Source organism: Ammospiza nelsoni, chromosome 1, assembly GCF_027579445.1.
Source record: "Ammospiza nelsoni isolate bAmmNel1 chromosome 1, bAmmNel1.pri, whole genome shotgun sequence".
In the NCBI taxonomy this organism is placed as follows: domain Eukaryota; kingdom Metazoa; phylum Chordata; class Aves; order Passeriformes; family Passerellidae; genus Ammospiza; species Ammospiza nelsoni.
This window is the reverse complement of record NC_080633.1, coordinates 48,455,113-48,472,619: the sequence shown is the minus strand read 5'-3', so window position 1 is coordinate 48,472,619 and position 17,507 is coordinate 48,455,113. Positions and strand designations below refer to the sequence as shown.

Below are 17,507 nucleotides of genomic sequence, written 5' to 3'. Positions count from 1 at the left end.
TTTTCTTTAACCAACCACGTTGCTATGGGAGGAAAGAAAAATGTTATGCCAATTTCCATCCTCTCCCACCACAAGGAGAATATGATTTGTTTGTGTGGCTTTAAAACAAATCTGCATAATAGCAGTTTATTGCTTTCCTAATGACAACACAGTTAACTAGTAATGAGCTACACATTCAAGTTGATTCCCTCCATGTTTTGAAAGTAGTTCCCCAACTACTGTTGAATCTGGCTGGTAGTTGTCATCCTTTTTACTGTGATCCTTTGAGAACAAACTCCTTCTTGGACAGATTTTTCTCAGGTACACACACACTGCAAGCTCTCACATTTCTTTCTTAACAAATGTGGCCCAGGCTGTTTGCCAAGGGTGAGCCATGAGAGCTGCCCAACACCTCACTTGCGTTATGAACTTCAGTGATTTCCACCTTTTGGTGCTGTGCAGCATGACTCATGCTCTGACCTGAACATACCTTTTTATGATCAAATATCCTGATAGATATAAAGGACCTTGAAGCAAGAAGGAAGGAAGACAAGGTAGAAAGACTACAGAAGAGATAGGATCCCATAAAGTAATCATCTTGGTGGGACCAAAAGCAATGAGCACAGCAATGAGATTGCACAAGTACAACAAGATCAACCAATTGTTATTTTATTGCTGTCTGATGTACAAGAGATGTTGAAGGTGAAGCAAAAAGGAATGGAAAGATCCACAAGGGTGAAAAGGTGGATTTCAACAGCATCATGAGGAGAGACTCTCATGGAAATTGATCAGCTGATAACCTCTAATTACTGAAATGATTAAATTATTATCCCACTAACTCTAGATGAAAAATTTAACCTTATGCAGATGGCAAGAAAAATAAAGATGTAATAGCCATTGATGTCTTGCATTAGAGGAGTTGAGATTTATATTCTTTTTTAGGGATAGGTATGAAGCAGCTGAGCTATGAAAGTCTCAATGTCTTTGATGGAAATATTTTACCGAGTTTTTCATCTTTTTTAGTGGAATTTATTTCTGTCCTCAGAGACAGCAAGTGGCAATGCCTTGCTGAGGTGTAATATGCTTTTTAGCTACACTAGGTCTATTAGCTTTTTCCATCCCTCCAATCCAAGCAGCAACATTTTCATTCCTTCCATCAGTACAGGGTACAAAATTTATAGAATTGCTTTAAAGCTAAACATACTGTAACTACTTATAAACTCCATAAATGCACAAAATCAACATAAGATTTACAAAAAAACATTGCTACCTTGGATACCTAAGATATTTGTCTTTTGAAGAGAAGACAAATATCTTGGGTATCCAAGGTCTTTTTTGGATCATTCTTTCTGAATGATCTAAAAAATTTTGTCCTGACTGTAAAATATTACTTTTAATTGAAAAAATTTGTGAATAATAATACAGGCTTTTGTTTGAACTTGCAGTGTCCATTTCAGTAATAGTGTATAATTTTTTAGACATATTTTCATAATGTGAGAAATATAAAATTATTTTCTGCTGCAGTGATACCATCTCAAAAAGTGATTCTGAGAAAATATTTTAAGAAATAACTATCTATCACTGATTTAGTTTTAAATAGCTGGTTTAGTAGTTCAATTCACTTAGAAAGTTACTCTTAACAGTAAAGAAACAGACCTACTCAGGAAGAGCAATATCTTCCCTGATAGTTTATGAGAGCTTGTGGGAAATAAATATGAAATGTATGAGAAAATGATATAGATCTTTAAGTTTCAAAAATCTGTACCTTAGTCCATATAAACCAGCTTCCTTATTTGTGTTTCTACATTGCAATTCTCAAGTCTCCTCCTAGTGCCTTTGACTTCACAAATCTTGATGTAAAAGCAGTAAGAAAGAAGAGCCCATGGCCTTTCTTTCCTCTTCTCCAGGTCCATCCACAACTCACTGGGTGGCCCCATGAGGAAATTGCTGAGGTCACCTTCCTGTTTCCTAGCTGAGATCCTGGGGGCAGTTTGTTCCATGACTTCAGGGAGCTGACATGCAAAGCCCTGTGCAGGTGTGCTGTACCGTTTCCAGAGCATACCCTCAACTTGCTGAGGAGTGAGTTTGCCATGTCTGTCCATCACTGTCCTATCCCAGGTCCTGCACATGCTGCAGGAGGCTGATGCTAGCAGCAAAACAACTTCCTGTGGAGCATCCCCACATTTTGCTTGAAGAAGCGGCTTCCACTCAGCACGAACGACAGCAGGTCCAGACAGCTCAGGGCAGTCAGGCTCAAAAAAACCTCATTGTAGCTTTCTAACTGGTTAAAATCACTCACATACTCTATGTAGTAGGCCCTGAACAGGTGATAGGGAAGGAACCAAATTATGATGATCCAGATGAAAATCAAGTTTTTCACCTGGGCCCAGAATTCTTGGTGTGAACAGAGGGAGGTGGAAAATTTTCTCGCCACTTTTACCAGAATAAAAATCTGCAAGCTCAAGAGGACACAAGAAATGAGGGCAACAACTACAATTAGGGTGTAGTTCAGGGCTTTCACACTCTTGTGCTGTAGCTCTTTTTGGAACTGGAAGCATGTTGTATTATTGTACGAGCCTGAGCGTCCGTACTCGAAGTAGAAGAGCGGCACCCCAAAGACCATGACGAAGAGCCACACGGCAGCGCTCGCCCCAATGGCGTGCAGCTTCCTGTAAAACTCCACCTTGTCCTTCCACTGAAAGAAGATGAGCCACCGGATCACCAGCGTGATCACATAGAATATGAAGGTCAGGTACATGTGGATGTGCACCATGGCGCTCACCATCTTGCAAAATGGCATGTCAAATACCCACTTCTTTTTGACATAGTAGTGCAGGCGGAAGGGCACCGTGAAGAGGAGGAGGCTGTGCACCACCACCAGGTTAATGATGGCAGTTGTGGTCACAGACAGAGTGTTCATCTTGAGCAGCACAAAGGACATTGTGATGGACCCAATTCCACCTCCAGCCAGGGCAACCGAGTAGACCGTGACCAGGATGGCACTCATGGTGCTGGTGTGAACGAAGGCGGAGGAGGAGTCGCTGCTGTTCCTGGTCCCTTCAGTCATGTTCCTGAAATCTTCCTGGAACATATTCTGGAAACGGAAGAATACAGGAAGACTAAGATAAGGTAGGAATGAGATGGCCTGCCTAAAAAGCCAGAAGGACTTCCCACCTGTCTCTTGCTCAAGGAATAATCCCGAAATCTCACAGATGGCATCAGTAGCTGTAACATGTACTTTTATCCAAACATCCTCCTAAGGAAAAATAGATGAGAAGGTTGGGCAGAGAACTGCTGTAGTCCTTATGACATTTCCAGCCATACTCCTAAAAACAAGCATGAATCAATAATATATGGGGAGAAATTATCCTTAGAGAAACTACATTGTTGTGGTGATTTTGTGCTGTGTTATTTTTTTCCTCTCTTCTGAGCATCTGCATGCTTTTACAGTAAAGGTCAGAGATATTGTTTTAATTCTGCTACTCATTCATCAGTTTGTTTACTTGCAACACAAATCTGTCCTTCCTAGGGCCAGATAACAACCATATGTTGATCTATCTAAGATACAAATTCTGTTTGTTACTGAGAGCTGAGTTTTGAACACATTACAGTTAACTTCTTCTCCATGGACAGTTTCTCTGAGCAAAGGATTAAACACCATGGATACCCAGACTCCATGGAAATCCTGCTTAGATCCTGCCAGGCCAAGAAATGTGGGCAGTACTGTCCTGATTCTCAGGCCATTTCAAGTCTTACGTGTAGCAACTGGGTGTTACAAAATGGGCTGCTAGAAAACATTAGGAAAGGACATCCTGGGTGAGTGTTAATCATCCTGTTTGACCAAAGCAGAAGCTAGATGCAAGTTAATAGCAAGTTTAAAAAGTGTGCTATACATTTTCAATATATTACTGTCTAAAAGAGAGATGAGAAATAAATTCTTACAAATCTAAATGCAGTCCCAGTTAGGATTTTAAGTTCTACAAGATCAAGTAGGAGGGGAAGAGTTCAGGTAGGGTGTTATCCTGAAGCATATTTGCATCTGTAAAAATGCCCAGGGGATGTTCACATTACAGTTACAGAAAAGAAGCAGGGAAAACTGAGCAATGTTGGGCTCCATACTAGCAGAGTTGTACTGCTACTGCTGCCTGAGCTGTGATTTAAAACTGACTCTGGTAAGTCATCCACTTTACCAGTGAATCCCACAGTACAAGAAGTTCTCTCCTGGGTTTTTGTGATTTTTTTATTTAATACTCAAATGCTTTTCACTTCAGAAAGTAGTTCCTCAATCTCTTTGTATGAACGATGTTTCAGCTTTATTTTCATTTTTTTAGGCAGCACAAACTGCCAAAAGTCAGGAGGGGAAAAAGTTTTTTAGCAGTCCACTCATTTTATGGAAAAGAGGACATGTCTATAACAGTTTTATAAACTGGTTTTGTTCATAGGGGAGAATGAATATCTGTTATGCACCTCAGGTGTTTTGTGTTGTTTCTTCGCAATATTTCTAAGCACTTACCCTCACAGTAATCAAGGTCTCCTCATACATTGAAAAGTTATTCTCTAGCTCTCCCAATGCACCTAAGACTCCAGATATCTTATTATAATCAGTATAAGTGCCATATCTCAAACTGATGCCTTGATTGCTGGCATTACTGACCTTTTGTGGTTGCTCTTCCATTTCGGAGTTATGTGGACAACTAATTCCAGTACATTAAGGGAATTACAATGGGTTGTTTGTTTTATCAAAGTCACTGCAGATTGGCACACTGCAGCTCTTGCATCAGAAATGGTGCAAGTTCCTTTCAGTTCTGTCCTCGTTTCTGAGTCACTTCATTTCATCCTCACAACCATACAAGTCAGAAAGGATTAGCAAGAGCTCTTCATCGGTTTCTCCAAGTTGTTAAACTTCAGTTTGAAAAGATGTCTCTAAAAAGAGGCATTATGACACTGTTTTGATTTAAAACACATATTTCAAGCTTTAAACTTTTTTAAAAGTGTCACAGAGGGAAAGACAACACACTGGAAATGTGGCTTGGTATGAGCAGACCCCGCAGCAAGGCTGCACTTGGAGAGGAAGAACCTCTTGTTGACACCCTTCAGAGGCCAGCAGTGAAACTTGAACTGAGGGCAGTAAGAACAGATAGGCAGAAGTCAGATACCTGATATTTTACTCAGACATTTCAGTGCAGTGGACAGCAAGAGACCTATTTCTGTCTGCAAATAGGCAACTGAGTCACTGAAATGCAGGTTTCTGTAGAATTCTGCAGTCGTTGTTAAATCTCTGCATAGTAAGAATCTGCAGGAGATGTAATTTTCATTAATCTTCAAAAAAAAAGCTACTAGCAGCTGTGATAGGAGATTATCAGCTCCCCAGTAGCACAGGCACCCCACTGAAATATCCTTGCGTGATCAATAGTAAGTGTAACATAACACAGGGCATGTTTCACAGAGGAAATGCTGCTTTCTGGTGAAGTGAGGTTTCCTATCATACAAAGCTATAACCTACTGACCTGAAATGCAACTTACAAGTCCCTTTGCCAGAATTTAGCAGGAGGCACATGGAAAAAGAATTAATGTGGACCTCACACGACACAGCTGTTCTCGTTTCTGTGCCTTCCCACCCCCTCTAGCAACTGCCAGTTCAGTGATACTGCTCAAGTCTTGGAGCCAGGTTTGGTCTTCCTCTGTGTTAGGCCTCTCACGATGTGGCTGAAGTTCTGCTGGACATGAGCCTCGAGCAGCCACAAGGCAATAGTGGGCACCACTTCATTTGGATGCCGCAGCAGCTGCTGGTGCCGAGGGCTGGGGGACAATTGCAAGAATAGCTGGTTTAGTCTGACAAAGGAGCTAGGTTGCCAACAGGCCAGTGGCTAGTTTCTTTCAGAAATATGATCAGCAAAAAGATTCTTGTGCATTCAAGACTTGTCAGTTGTCAGTGTGGATAATGCCATGACACTCATTTCATGTGACTGTGCAGCACAGTCTGTGACATTTCCCTGGACTGCTCTCTTCAGGACAGGAAAAGCCATAGTGCTCAGTCCCTGTCTGTATCCAAGGCCAGGTTGGATGGGGATATGAGCAACCTGGTCTAGCGGAACATGTCCCTTCCCATAGCAGGTCTGTTGGAACTAGATGATCTTGAAGGCCTCTTTCATTCCAAATTATTGTGTGAGTCTATGATTTCTGAAAGCAATTTGATCTCTGTCAGAAATTCTCCGGGTAAGAAATATTCATTCCAACCTTCAGGAACTTGTTTATCTTTTATCTTACTGTTATCTATCTTACTATTTAAAAACAAAAAAGTAAAAAAAAAAAAAAAAAAAAAAAAGCTTAACCATATTTCTGGACAGAATTTGTACAACCTCAGCTTCCAGTCATTTTATGTGCTTCTGCCTCTGTCTTCAGATTTAAAAACCTTTTGTCAAATTTTGCCTTCTGCAGTAGATACCTGATATGAGACAGAAGAGGCTTATTCTCCCTTGATCCCAGCCATACCTGTGGCTCCTCAGTGAACTGGCATTACACTTGTACTTGATTCTTAGATGAACAACTTTGCATTTGGCAGGGGTAAAATGCTTATTCTATTTTGTGCCTGATTTAGCAATCCAGATCAGCCTGTCACTGGCTTGTTCCCTTCATTCCATGCTATTTTCCCAACTAAGTCCATGAGTCACCATTATGTTACATCAACATTATATCAACTTATTAAAAAAACCACTCATTTGTCAGAAATGATGACATTCTTACAGTCTCTGTCAAACAGTGAGCTCTACTCTGTAAAACAAGTGTTTGCAAAATTTATCCCCCCATACGCGTCTGCTGAGAGACTGGCAGGCTTCACACAGATTTTCATGTGTTCTGACAGTTGGGTTCTGCAGGAGAAGCATTTGCTGTCTGCATGCACCCAATTGAGAAGTTTCATTTGAATTTGGAGGAGAAAAAAGTTCAACTCATATGAAAGATTTCTATTTTCAACAGGTTTAATACATTGAAAAATGAGTGTTTGTCAGAACTGACATTCCTGCACTGAACTAGACTAGGTTGGAGGAAATGCAAAATACAAATAATTTTGTTACAAAAGTCTGTTTAAAATCTGCAGATTTTAAGATCTAAGATTTTGTTTCACAGAATCCTTATTTAGTCTCAAAGATGTTTTCTGTTGAGGGCGTTGTAATTGCATTTCAATTTGTTCTAATTCCATGCTGTGTAACATAGGCTATGCTACTAGAATAATTGCACAATTTCTTTAATTTCAAAATAACCACACACACCTAAAGTTTGAAGTATAAAACCCTGCTTAATAGAAAACACTAACAAAAAATAATATTAAATATCAGGTACATATTTTACATTTAGACATCAACTTTTTTCAAACTACTTTTCATGATTCCCCTAACTCATTTGGTAGCTCAACAGCTCATGTCTTGCAGGCTGTGTCAACATTATACCGATATCTTGTGGTTTCAATTCAGTCCATTGAAGAACAAATGGGATGGAAAAACACGTTAAGTTAGTCCCCTTTCACTTGAAATTGTCGCTATTTTACACAAAAAAAAAAAAAATGGAAACCATGAAGTGTTCCTAAAAAGGATTATTTATCTCCTTAGCTGTATCTTAACAGAGAGAACAAACCCTTTATGTCCTTACAGACACTGAGTGATATCAAACACACACACAAAAGATGGATGAAAACAAAATGCACTTCCTCCCAGTTTTAGGAGACAGTGTCAAACTACAGGGTAGCAATATGGGACAGAATGAAGCAATGCTGTCCCTTACTAGGAAATTACCAAACACAATGAGAAAACATTTGCACAGAAAATGGGTTCAAAATAAAACAAATGCATCACTGAATGCTTCTCCTCCCTCCTAAACTTGCAAGCATTCTTTTAAAAACTTTGCAAACCGAGGCTTTTTTTTTTCATTCTGTGTATACTTACAGATTAGAGTTTCTCTCCACTCTTCAAGTGTTGTTTACTTGGATCTTCATTCTATGTAAGCTCTAAGAACAAAAAGCAAAAGACCTGATACTTTAAAGAGTCATTGCCTTGCTTCCTTTTTTGAGCTTATGACAAAACAATAACCTTGAGGCTATGCTGTGTGAGGGTAGGGCTGCCCATGGCACACAGCCTTGGGAAGATTTTTAGTTGCATCACAGCATCCTTTACGTTTCAGCTACTTCTTAGCCATTAGAGGTCTTCAAAGCCTCCCATTTCTGAACAGGGCTTTATATTACTGGCTAAAATGATAAATTATACACACAGAAGTGAGCCTCACAGTTCACAAAGACTCATGTTTGGAAGGGTTGTTCCCCATGTGGAGGGGATGATTTGAAGGTGTGCTTTGAGAAAATAGGGCAGCAGGACAAGAGCAAAATATGATCTAGATTGTAACTCACTAAGTGTGGGTTTGGATGTGGTCAGAAATACCTAAGCGTAAGGGATGAAACAAAGCTCACTCTAGAGCTCAGCACCATTTCTCAGCTCTGTTTTCTGCCAAGGTTTTACCTCAGAGTCTGGATCTCAGGACATGGTGCCATCGCTCCAGCTGCACAGTGCCAGCAGAGGGAACACTAGGAGATTTAATCCAAAAAGTGATTAGCCATGCCAGTGTCAAAGGCTCATCAAGCAATGATGGTTGCTGTGAGGTGTATGTGTGGTGAAAGATGTCATTGCAGGACTGAGTCTCTGTAAGGAGTCTGTGCAAGGTCAGTTTTGCTCTGCTGCTTCTTTAACATGTTTCTGTCAGAACACAGGGTTATATTTGAGTGTACCAATTTTGAAAGCAGTAGCACAGAAATAAAATTTTTAAATGTAACCTCACAGGAGAATGTTTTGGCTGACTGCATCCTGTTGCTTCACATTTGGTTAAAAAATCACAAGGGAAGTCCTGCTCTGTGCTACTTCACAACAGACTGCTATGAGATGGAAATTGTCTTTTTGCATTTTGCAATTTTAATGATGGCTGACAGCTAAAGAACTGTTTGGATAGAAGCTGGTCTCAAAGCTCTGTTGAAAGGCATAGAGATAAAAAGCTAAAAACTCCATGGCAAAGCCAGAACTAAAGCTAAGATATCCTTGAATCAAGAGTTATGCCTTCTCAAATTAGTAATTTTGTTTTAGCTCATTCTAGGTCTTTTTTAGAGTGAATACATCCCAGTGGAAAGAAAGCTAAGGTATCTTTAAACCTTCAGGTAGCTTCTGTACGTGGGTTTTTAAATTATACAATTTAAAATTATACAATTATTGTAATTATACTATATTTTTGATACATAAAATAAGTTATGCATAGTTAAACATAAGTTAAAACACAAGTAATCTTATATTGATATACCTTGTTGATAGAATATAATAATTACATAACATACAAGTTATGTAATTTTGTTGATAAGTAACAATGCTGTTTCCTCAAGCAGTCAAAACAAAAAAGAGCTTTTCAGGTTGAATTCTTTCCACATGTTTGTAGTCGGCAAATCTTCAATCCTTTAATCCAGGATTAAACCAAATAGTGAAATACCAGAGTGTGATCTGGGACAGACACCCTTATTGCCTTTGTTGGTCTCTAATTTGTAGTTAGCATCAAGATCTAGAAAGGTATAGAATGCTTAATATACATAATTGCAATTAATTTTCCCTGCTAAATTGATGCAATTTTCCCCCAGGATTTACCAACAGCATGTATAGTGGATTCCAGACTTGTATGTTTAGATTTTCAGCTGTAATGCACTGAGCTGGTGGCAGAATGTGATTATTTCAGAGCATCACCAGTTTTAAACACTGACACCAGAAATGCATGTATTTTACAAGTTTTGAGTAATTGCTGGTAGTTTTAGCAATACCATAAAAATCTAGAAGTGTGATAGTGTGTTTTCATAGTACTGCTGTATCATGTGGATTCAGCCACCACCCAGTTTGAGTTTGCATTACAGCAACAGTTTCAAGGGCCAAAGTTGTTTAATAATAGATGAGAGGCTAGGCCAGATTTCAAGGACTGCTTGTCCTGAACCTGATTAGCATCAAGGTGCCTCTACTCTGGATTTTGAGAGGTCCTTGAGGAAAGAGAACCGTGTCCTTTATGCTCAGGCAGAATAGATGCTGTTAGTGATTTTTCAGCAGTTCTGAACTTAAAGTTGTACACAGGATTACCATGGCAACACAGGTGTTTTGTTTGTCTACATTTATTTTGCCAGGACTCAAGGATTTGGAGGGCTAGTTCAGAAATGGACTACACAGGGTGTCAGGATCTATGCAAGCATGGTGGTTGGGTCTTGTAGAAAAATATTCTTCTCCTTCACTTATTTAAGTGGCAGAAAGCAAAAAATAAGATTTACCTGGATACCTTAAATTGACTGTTGATAACCTGGCTCTTAATTGTGGGTAAAGCTTGAGTGATGGTCCTGACAGCACTGAACTGATGTGGATTACACAGAATCAGGGAAGACATAATTAATAATGATTTGTATCCCTTACAAAAACCCTGCTTTTTGATCTGCTCAGAGTCCCTTCTAGAGCCAGCTGTGGGCCTGGGGCTAGTACGTAACACTGGCTGATCAGTTACTAACTTGCAATTGTGACAGGTTATTTGCAGTTTATTATTAAGTAAAAGATCAGCTGCTAATATGAAGAATAGAAAGGCAGTATGTAATTAGAGTAACTTATAGCTGTTACCAACAAAACCCTATTTCTGACTTGTATTTCTACCATGCTTTACTATTTCAAGCACCTGAATAGAAAGATATTAATTATCTACAAAGGGAAAAACATTCACTATTAGTTTCAGCCAAAAACATTTTATAGATAATAGGTTTCCTAAAATGTCTCTCTCTGGGTTCTGGAGCAGTTGTGATTTGTGGCTGTCACCCAGGCAGTGCAAGGTGTCCTATGAGTGAGAAATACTGCCTGTGACACATCTGAAAGAACATTTTGGAAAAGTACAGGGAGTAAATGTGACTTGAAATTCCTTGTTTCACACACCTTTGCATAGCAGAGCCATAAATTCAAGCTCCTCTGAAAAGTGGAAATAGACTTGGTGGCCTCCTCCTAGTTTTTTAATGGATTTAAGGGGAAAAAATTCTCACTTTGCAAATTATCATTACTCAAATTTGCTTAAATGTAGTGAGAAAAAGGGGCATGGAGAAAATATGTTACCCCTTCAGCCTATCTCACTACCTTTACTTCCTACAGAAATGCCAAAATTGCACCATGTTGAAGTATAGCATATCAATAAAACCTCCTCAGATTTCTGTGCATGTCTTACCAGAATCCAGATCTTTCAGAAAAGTACTGAACACAAACCAAGACTTAAGTTCACATCAAAATCTGCAGTATTTCTTCTTTGATAGTGTGGGAGGGATCCCAGATCTGGAAACCAATTGTTCTAATACTAATAACACTAGCAATTTGCCCAACTTTTGCCATCCCTTGTCTTTTCTATTGGACTCTGCTTTGGTCTCAGTGTTTGTCACCAAGTGCAGGAGGAGGAATGAGAACTGCATACAAAAGGTATAAAGGTATCTGTTCAGTCTCCAGTCTAAATTGACATTTTGAGGTGTCTTATTTATATTAAACAATGGTACACTACTAACAGTCTATCACCAACTTTAATATTACTTTTTTTTTTTTTTTGAAGGATTTTACTAGTTCATATCTGTTGCAAGCCAGTAAGTTTTTCAGGGGATGTGCCTTTCCTCAGGAATCCAGCTTGCGCAATTCACTCATTATGGGAGCTTGTTCTTACCAGGGTGAAAAAAAAGTGGAAGGAGGAGCTGATCGACTAGGAGATGTATTACTCCTACCATAAAGATGACATTAGACTGCAGAGAAAGAAATCATATATGCAGCACCATGCCAATTATTTAAGCTTATATGCCTCTCTGAGAAGAAAAAACATCCTTCCCTTCATCTTGAAAACACAGTGCTCATCCTAAAATATTTTTGAACTTGGTAGTAACCTCACTAATTGCCTGCTGGGTTAGGCAGCATGCTGTAAGGAAGAATATATTTTTAAAAAGGATTTCAGCACAAGTCTATAGCTACTCAACCTCAAAATGTGTACTGCAACTACTAATACTGTTTTATTCCCAGATTGCTTATTTCATCTGCTTTCTGACTGCAGAGGTAATGCCAACTTTATCATCAGGTGCATGGAAAAAATAATTTTACCAAAGATTACTTTCATGTTGAATGTACACATACAGATATTTATGAAATTTAATATACTAAAATGTGTTGTCTGAAGAACAAACCTCCCTGCATCAGTCTAAGCTCCTACTGCCTAGAAGCGGCACAGAAAGCAAAGCTTGCTACCAACACTGATTGATAATGATTTCCTACCTTAGCATAAACACAAATAAATGCATTATGTTTCTGTTACAGTTGGGTTAGAGAGGAATTCATGTTCCTCCTGTCATTTCAGAAAGGAGGAATTTACTGCAAAGGAATTTTTCCATGATGCATTCTTGAAGCATCCTGGTTTGCAAGAGCCTTTCCTTGATCAGCACAGCTACACTCTGCATGTTAGAGTGAGGTGCTGTGTGCATGCAAGTGCTCTGATACATCAAATTGTTTGGGCTGAAACGGTTCATTTTGCTGTTAAATCTGGGGGTTTCCATTTTGAGTGAATGATAAGGAATGATAACTTTATGATATAAATTATAACTTTAAATACATTAGTGAGATCTTCAGTGCATATGCCAAAGTGTGAAGCCAATTGTTCTGTCAATAAGCTCATTACTGATGCATTTTTTAAAAACTTTTGCTTATTTGAAGTTCAGTTGAAACATTTAAGAAGGCAGCTAGACATGCCAGCCATAGGTGTAGAAACACTTATGGTAAGTGCTGCTATTCTGGGCTGTGAAAAAATACCCACACCTGCCCTTTGTCCCACTGTCCTCCTAATATATTTTGTCCCCATTTCATTGACACAGGAATCCAAAGGAAATCTTGGGCAATGCTGCTTGTGGTCTTAACGATATTTTGCCAGTCCAAATATTCTTATTTTGGAGTGCCCCATGCTGTGGTGTTGTGCTGGGTCCCTGTACTTGGCTGGTCTTTAGACCTCTCTGCACAAAACCAGATCTGATAACAATAAATTATGAAATAACTTCCCTTTCTACCTTCCTTCTTTCTGTTTCATCCAGGCTATTAAATGTGCTGCATCTTCTTTATCACTGGAAAGCATAAGAGCTCAATATTTTATGTAATTATTCACTGTAGTTCTAATGAAGCAGTAGCTGAAGATGGACTGACAGGACATTCCTTTATGATACTATGAGCCCTACATGATAGATGAGAAGGTAAAATAAAACTAGTCCACATGTGGCCAGTGAAGCATGGTGGAGAGAATACCCAAAGAACACCAACATAAGCTGGTACAAAATGAATTATGTAGGATGTGTACAAACCCTGATTTATTGGGTTTGCATGGCCAGGTCTTGGTAGCTGGGGAGGCTGCAGGGGTGACTTCTGTGAGAAGATGCCAGAAGCTTTCTCTAAGTCTGTCAGAGCCAATGCCAGCCAGCTCTGGGATGGATGTGCCACTGGCCAAGACTGGGCCAGTTGGAAATGAGCATAAAGCCTCTGTGATAACATGAAGAAGAAGATGAAGGAAATGAAGAAGACAAAGAAGATGAAGAAGGAGCCAGAAAAGAGTGGGGTGGGAACTTGTGAGAAGAGCAGCTCTGCAGACACCATGGTCAGTGGAGAAGGAGGGCAAGGAGGTGCTCCCGGCACTGGAGCTGAGATTCCTCTGCAGCTTGTGGAGAAGTCCAGGTGAAGCTGCTGTGCCCCTGCAGCCCATGGAGGATCACAGGAGTGCAGAGATCCACCTGTAGCCCTTGGAGAGGACCCACACTGGAGCAGTTCAATGCCCGAAAGAGGCTGTGAAACAGAGGGAGGTCTGTGCTGGAACAGGCTCCTGGCAGGGACCTGTGGAGAGAGGAACCCACACTGGGGCAGGTTTCCGGCTAGGACTTGTGGCTACATGAGGAAACCACGCTGAAGCAGGCTGTCCATGAAGGACTGCACTCAGGGAAGGATGACCTATGTGGCAGTAGTTTGTGAAGAACTGTTGCCTATGGGATGGACTCACGCTGGAGAAATTAATGGACTACTATGTCCCAGGGAAGATCAGGGAAAGAAACAATGTGTGATGAACTGACCATATCACCATGCCCCATCTCCCTCTGCCACTGGACTGGAGGAGGAAGTAGAGCTGAGAAGCAGGGTGTTTTTAAGGTCTGCTTTTACTTCTCATTATCCTGCTGATTTTGTTAGTAATAAATTCAGTTAATATCCCCAAGCTGAGTCTGTTCTGCTCATGACTGTGTTTGGTGAGTCATCTCTCCTGGTCCTTATCTCAATCAATGAACCCTTTGTTATATTTTCTCTCCCCTGTTCATTTGCAGAGGAGAGTGATAGAGAGGTTTTGGTGGGTGCCTGGCACAGTGGGCAACTGTGCAGATATGAGCTCTGGTTCCAAAGCAAAACAGCCACAGGTGGGCAGTGACCAGACCTTTATCTTCTCAACAGGACAGGTTAGACTGGCCACAGCACCATGCCTCTTCAGCCCCATTGCTTCTGGTTCCCAAGTTAGCACCTTAAGCACTTGTTCAAGTACACCTTTAAAGAAAAGCTTTCCCCAAACTAGCTTTCCTGTTGATATTGGCAATGGTAAGAATTTGGAGAGTTTAAGAAAATAAAGCAGGCAGTTAATGTGTTTAATTGTGCAACTGAGATGAAAATGAGAAACATCAGCTCACTGAGTAGCAGTTTCCATTGCTGCCTTTTTCTCTCTGCACCATCAAATCAGCATCATCAATGAAAGTGATTCAATGATTTCTACAGTCCTCATGGTGAGAGAGCTCACCATTTACTACTAAATACCTCTTGCACAGTGAGTGCAGACAAAACAATGTCTGTTTTGTATCCACTCCAGATTTTCCTTATGTCTCTTATTTGGGCTAAAACAGTGAGATTACTATAAGATAATGAATTCTGTATCAAAAGCTATCTTCAATTAACTTTCAGATTTTTTTCCCCTATCCATGTTAGTGGGTTTCTGACCTCATTCCATGCCCATACCCAAGATTATCTTCACATGAACTTATTTTCAGCTGTGGAACAGAGATCAATTCTGAGCTAGCAAGAAGTTCATTAAATTGGTGAGAGGTTCTAGCACTATATTATACTTTTTCTGAAGTATTTTTCCTCTGGACTTTTTTTTGGTTTCAGATTCAGAAGCAGCCTGCACATGGATTTTTTAGGGGTAAAACAGTAGAATTCACGGAGTCTTTCTGTACAGCATTGGATATAGAAGATATGCATGTTGCCATGTGAGCCTGAGGTATGCATGCAATTCAGAACACAATGCTGTGTAGAAATACCTAAGCTAGCTTTAAATAGGTAGTTGGTGATAAATCTGTGTTGGAATGACACTCCCTCATCAAATTTATCCCTGTTTTCCAGGCTTAGGGGCTTCAGCACTTCAATTAGCTCCTCCAGAGCCAATTTTGGTACCACTGCATGACTTTGCAGAAAGTAACAGGCATATCCCAGTCTGTGTGGATTGTGACTGTTGAATCTTAAAAACATCCAGGCTGGCAGGCACCTCGAGAGATTTTACTGTCAAAACTCCTGTTGAAAACAGGGCTATAGACTGAGGTATCCAGGGTCCCATCAAACTGAGGTTTGAATATTTCCAGCAGGGGAAATTATGCTACTCTGAATTTTTCAGTGTCTGTCTTGGACAAGGAAGACAGAATCTGGACACCACATCCCAGGTGTGGCCTAACAGGTAGTAAATGGAGTGGAATAATCACATTCTTGACTTGACAGCTGTAGTCCTTGAGCTGCTGGCTGGGCTCTTGCTGCTGTAGCCCATGATGAGGTTTCATTTCATTGCTGAGCTGTGTGAGTGCCTGAGAGCATCAGGGGTGGTGTCTAAAAGTGCCAAAAGTGAAGGCAGATCTGGCAGCCTTTTATGAGGGTGACTTGAGATGATCAGAATCTGAGCCGATTCTGAAAAATCTACTCATAATGAAAAGTATTGGAGCCAATGAGGAACCAGTGTAATCATTATGAAAATTTCCTTCTTATTTTTTCTTCAAAGATTAATTGGCAAAACCAATAACACTTTCTTCTTTTCATTTAATAAATTTCAGAAAGGATTATGAAAGTGTGGATGCTATTGCAAAAGGAGAGCAGCAGCCCTTTCTGCAATAATATTCCCAAAATACACTTTTAAATACCACTTTACTTCCACTGATTTAATAAAATATGACATTCACAACTGCTGCAGTGGACTAAGAACACAAAGTACTTTTAACTTCTCTCCTGTCATGTTTCCCCCCAGCTCTGCTGTAATCTTACCTCTCACCAGGAACTGTTAAGCTCCATCCAGATCTGCAGCTTTCTCATTTGAGTTTAATACTAATTCCTTCCTCCTGGTCTGCCTCCAGTACCTCTGCTGAGGACTTTTGCAGCACTTACCCAGCCACTCTGCAGCAGCATAGCAGGACACTCTCCTCACTCCATGTGGCTCCTGGGCTTTGCAGAGAAGCACTGCTGAGGAACTGCTACTGCAACCCAGCTCTGCTTCCTCAAGTGCCACCCATTGCTCTCAACCACAAACAGCTGACACACAGGATTAGACCAGTTGTTACCATCTCACTCATCGAGTTCATTGATGAAGATGTGTTTTGTTCTGTTCAATATATGATATTTTCAGTTATTGCAAAATGCATTATCCTGTAAGTGGCTACAGGTGAAAGGAAGAGGACTAATTGTCTTGAAAGTGAAGATAACACATGTGAGAATGTGTTTGCAGATATATATATAGACATAAGTATTTCTCTCCTGTGGTGTGAAGGCTATTCAGCCTCTCAACAGAATTTTCTCAGTTGCTCATAATATCCAAAAGGAGATCTAACAGCCCTTGAAGGAACTTTCCTCAGGATACGGGCATAAAATATCTGTAGCAACCCTGAAGCTGGGCATCCTGAAAAGCTGAAAATGTTCTGGTACTCCTGAAATGCTTCTATCTCTTTATCAAACAGTAGTTTTCCAGAGAGATGTAAGCATTCACTCTGCATCTGCCTTCTGTGTACTGCAGTTGTTTTATAATTGAAAAGTACTGACTCACTTTTTATAAACAAAGAGAATGAAGCCCATGAAAAGAAGAAGGATGTGGGGTGAATTTGCTATGAGATATCACGAACACCTATATAATACACTGTTGGCTCTATTCTTAATTGTAGCCATTTCATACATCTGCTGACAGAAATCTGTCAGAGAAGCACAGGTACCTGCAAAGCTGCAATTATTCCTTGACCCCATTTAATTTCAAGAAGTCATTTTCTATCAGTGATATAGCAGAATAGCTACAAAACCTGGCCATGCAACAAGTAGCAGGGTAGGACAAACTCATATTTCAAAATCTTGATGTTGCATTCCCAGGAGTTCAGTATGAATAATAAAAATGTTCAGAATAAGGATGTTCTCTTTTTTCCACATTAAGGGCATATGCTTGGGGAT

The 17,507-nt window shown here is 40.0% G+C and overlaps 1 protein-coding gene across 4 annotated transcripts; it reads right to left on the bottom strand.

Annotated features, from left to right (window-relative positions):
- Positions 1-632: 632 nt before the first annotated feature.
- On the bottom strand, positions 633-16,528 carry LOC132078942 (probable G-protein coupled receptor 141). 4 transcript variants are annotated; one of them, XM_059481307.1, is made up of 4 exons: positions 16,464-16,509; positions 7,913-7,978; positions 3,154-3,235; positions 633-3,073 (listed from the first exon to the last, which is right to left on the bottom strand). In XM_059481307.1, the coding sequence occupies exons 3-4, from the start codon at positions 3,211-3,213 to the stop codon at positions 2,126-2,128; spliced, it is 1,008 nt and encodes a 335-aa protein (XP_059337290.1). In that variant the 5' UTR covers positions 3,214-3,235; positions 7,913-7,978; positions 16,464-16,509; the 3' UTR covers positions 633-2,125. The 4 variants fall into 4 exon arrangements, with proteins under 4 accessions (XP_059337290.1, XP_059337299.1, XP_059337309.1 ...); XM_059481316.1 differs by lacking the exons at positions 3,154-3,235; positions 7,913-7,978 and having other exon boundaries at positions 16,464-16,528; XM_059481326.1 differs by lacking the exons at positions 3,154-3,235; positions 7,913-7,978; positions 16,464-16,509 and adding an exon at positions 16,344-16,404.
- Between the last annotated feature and the right edge of the window lie 979 nt (positions 16,529-17,507).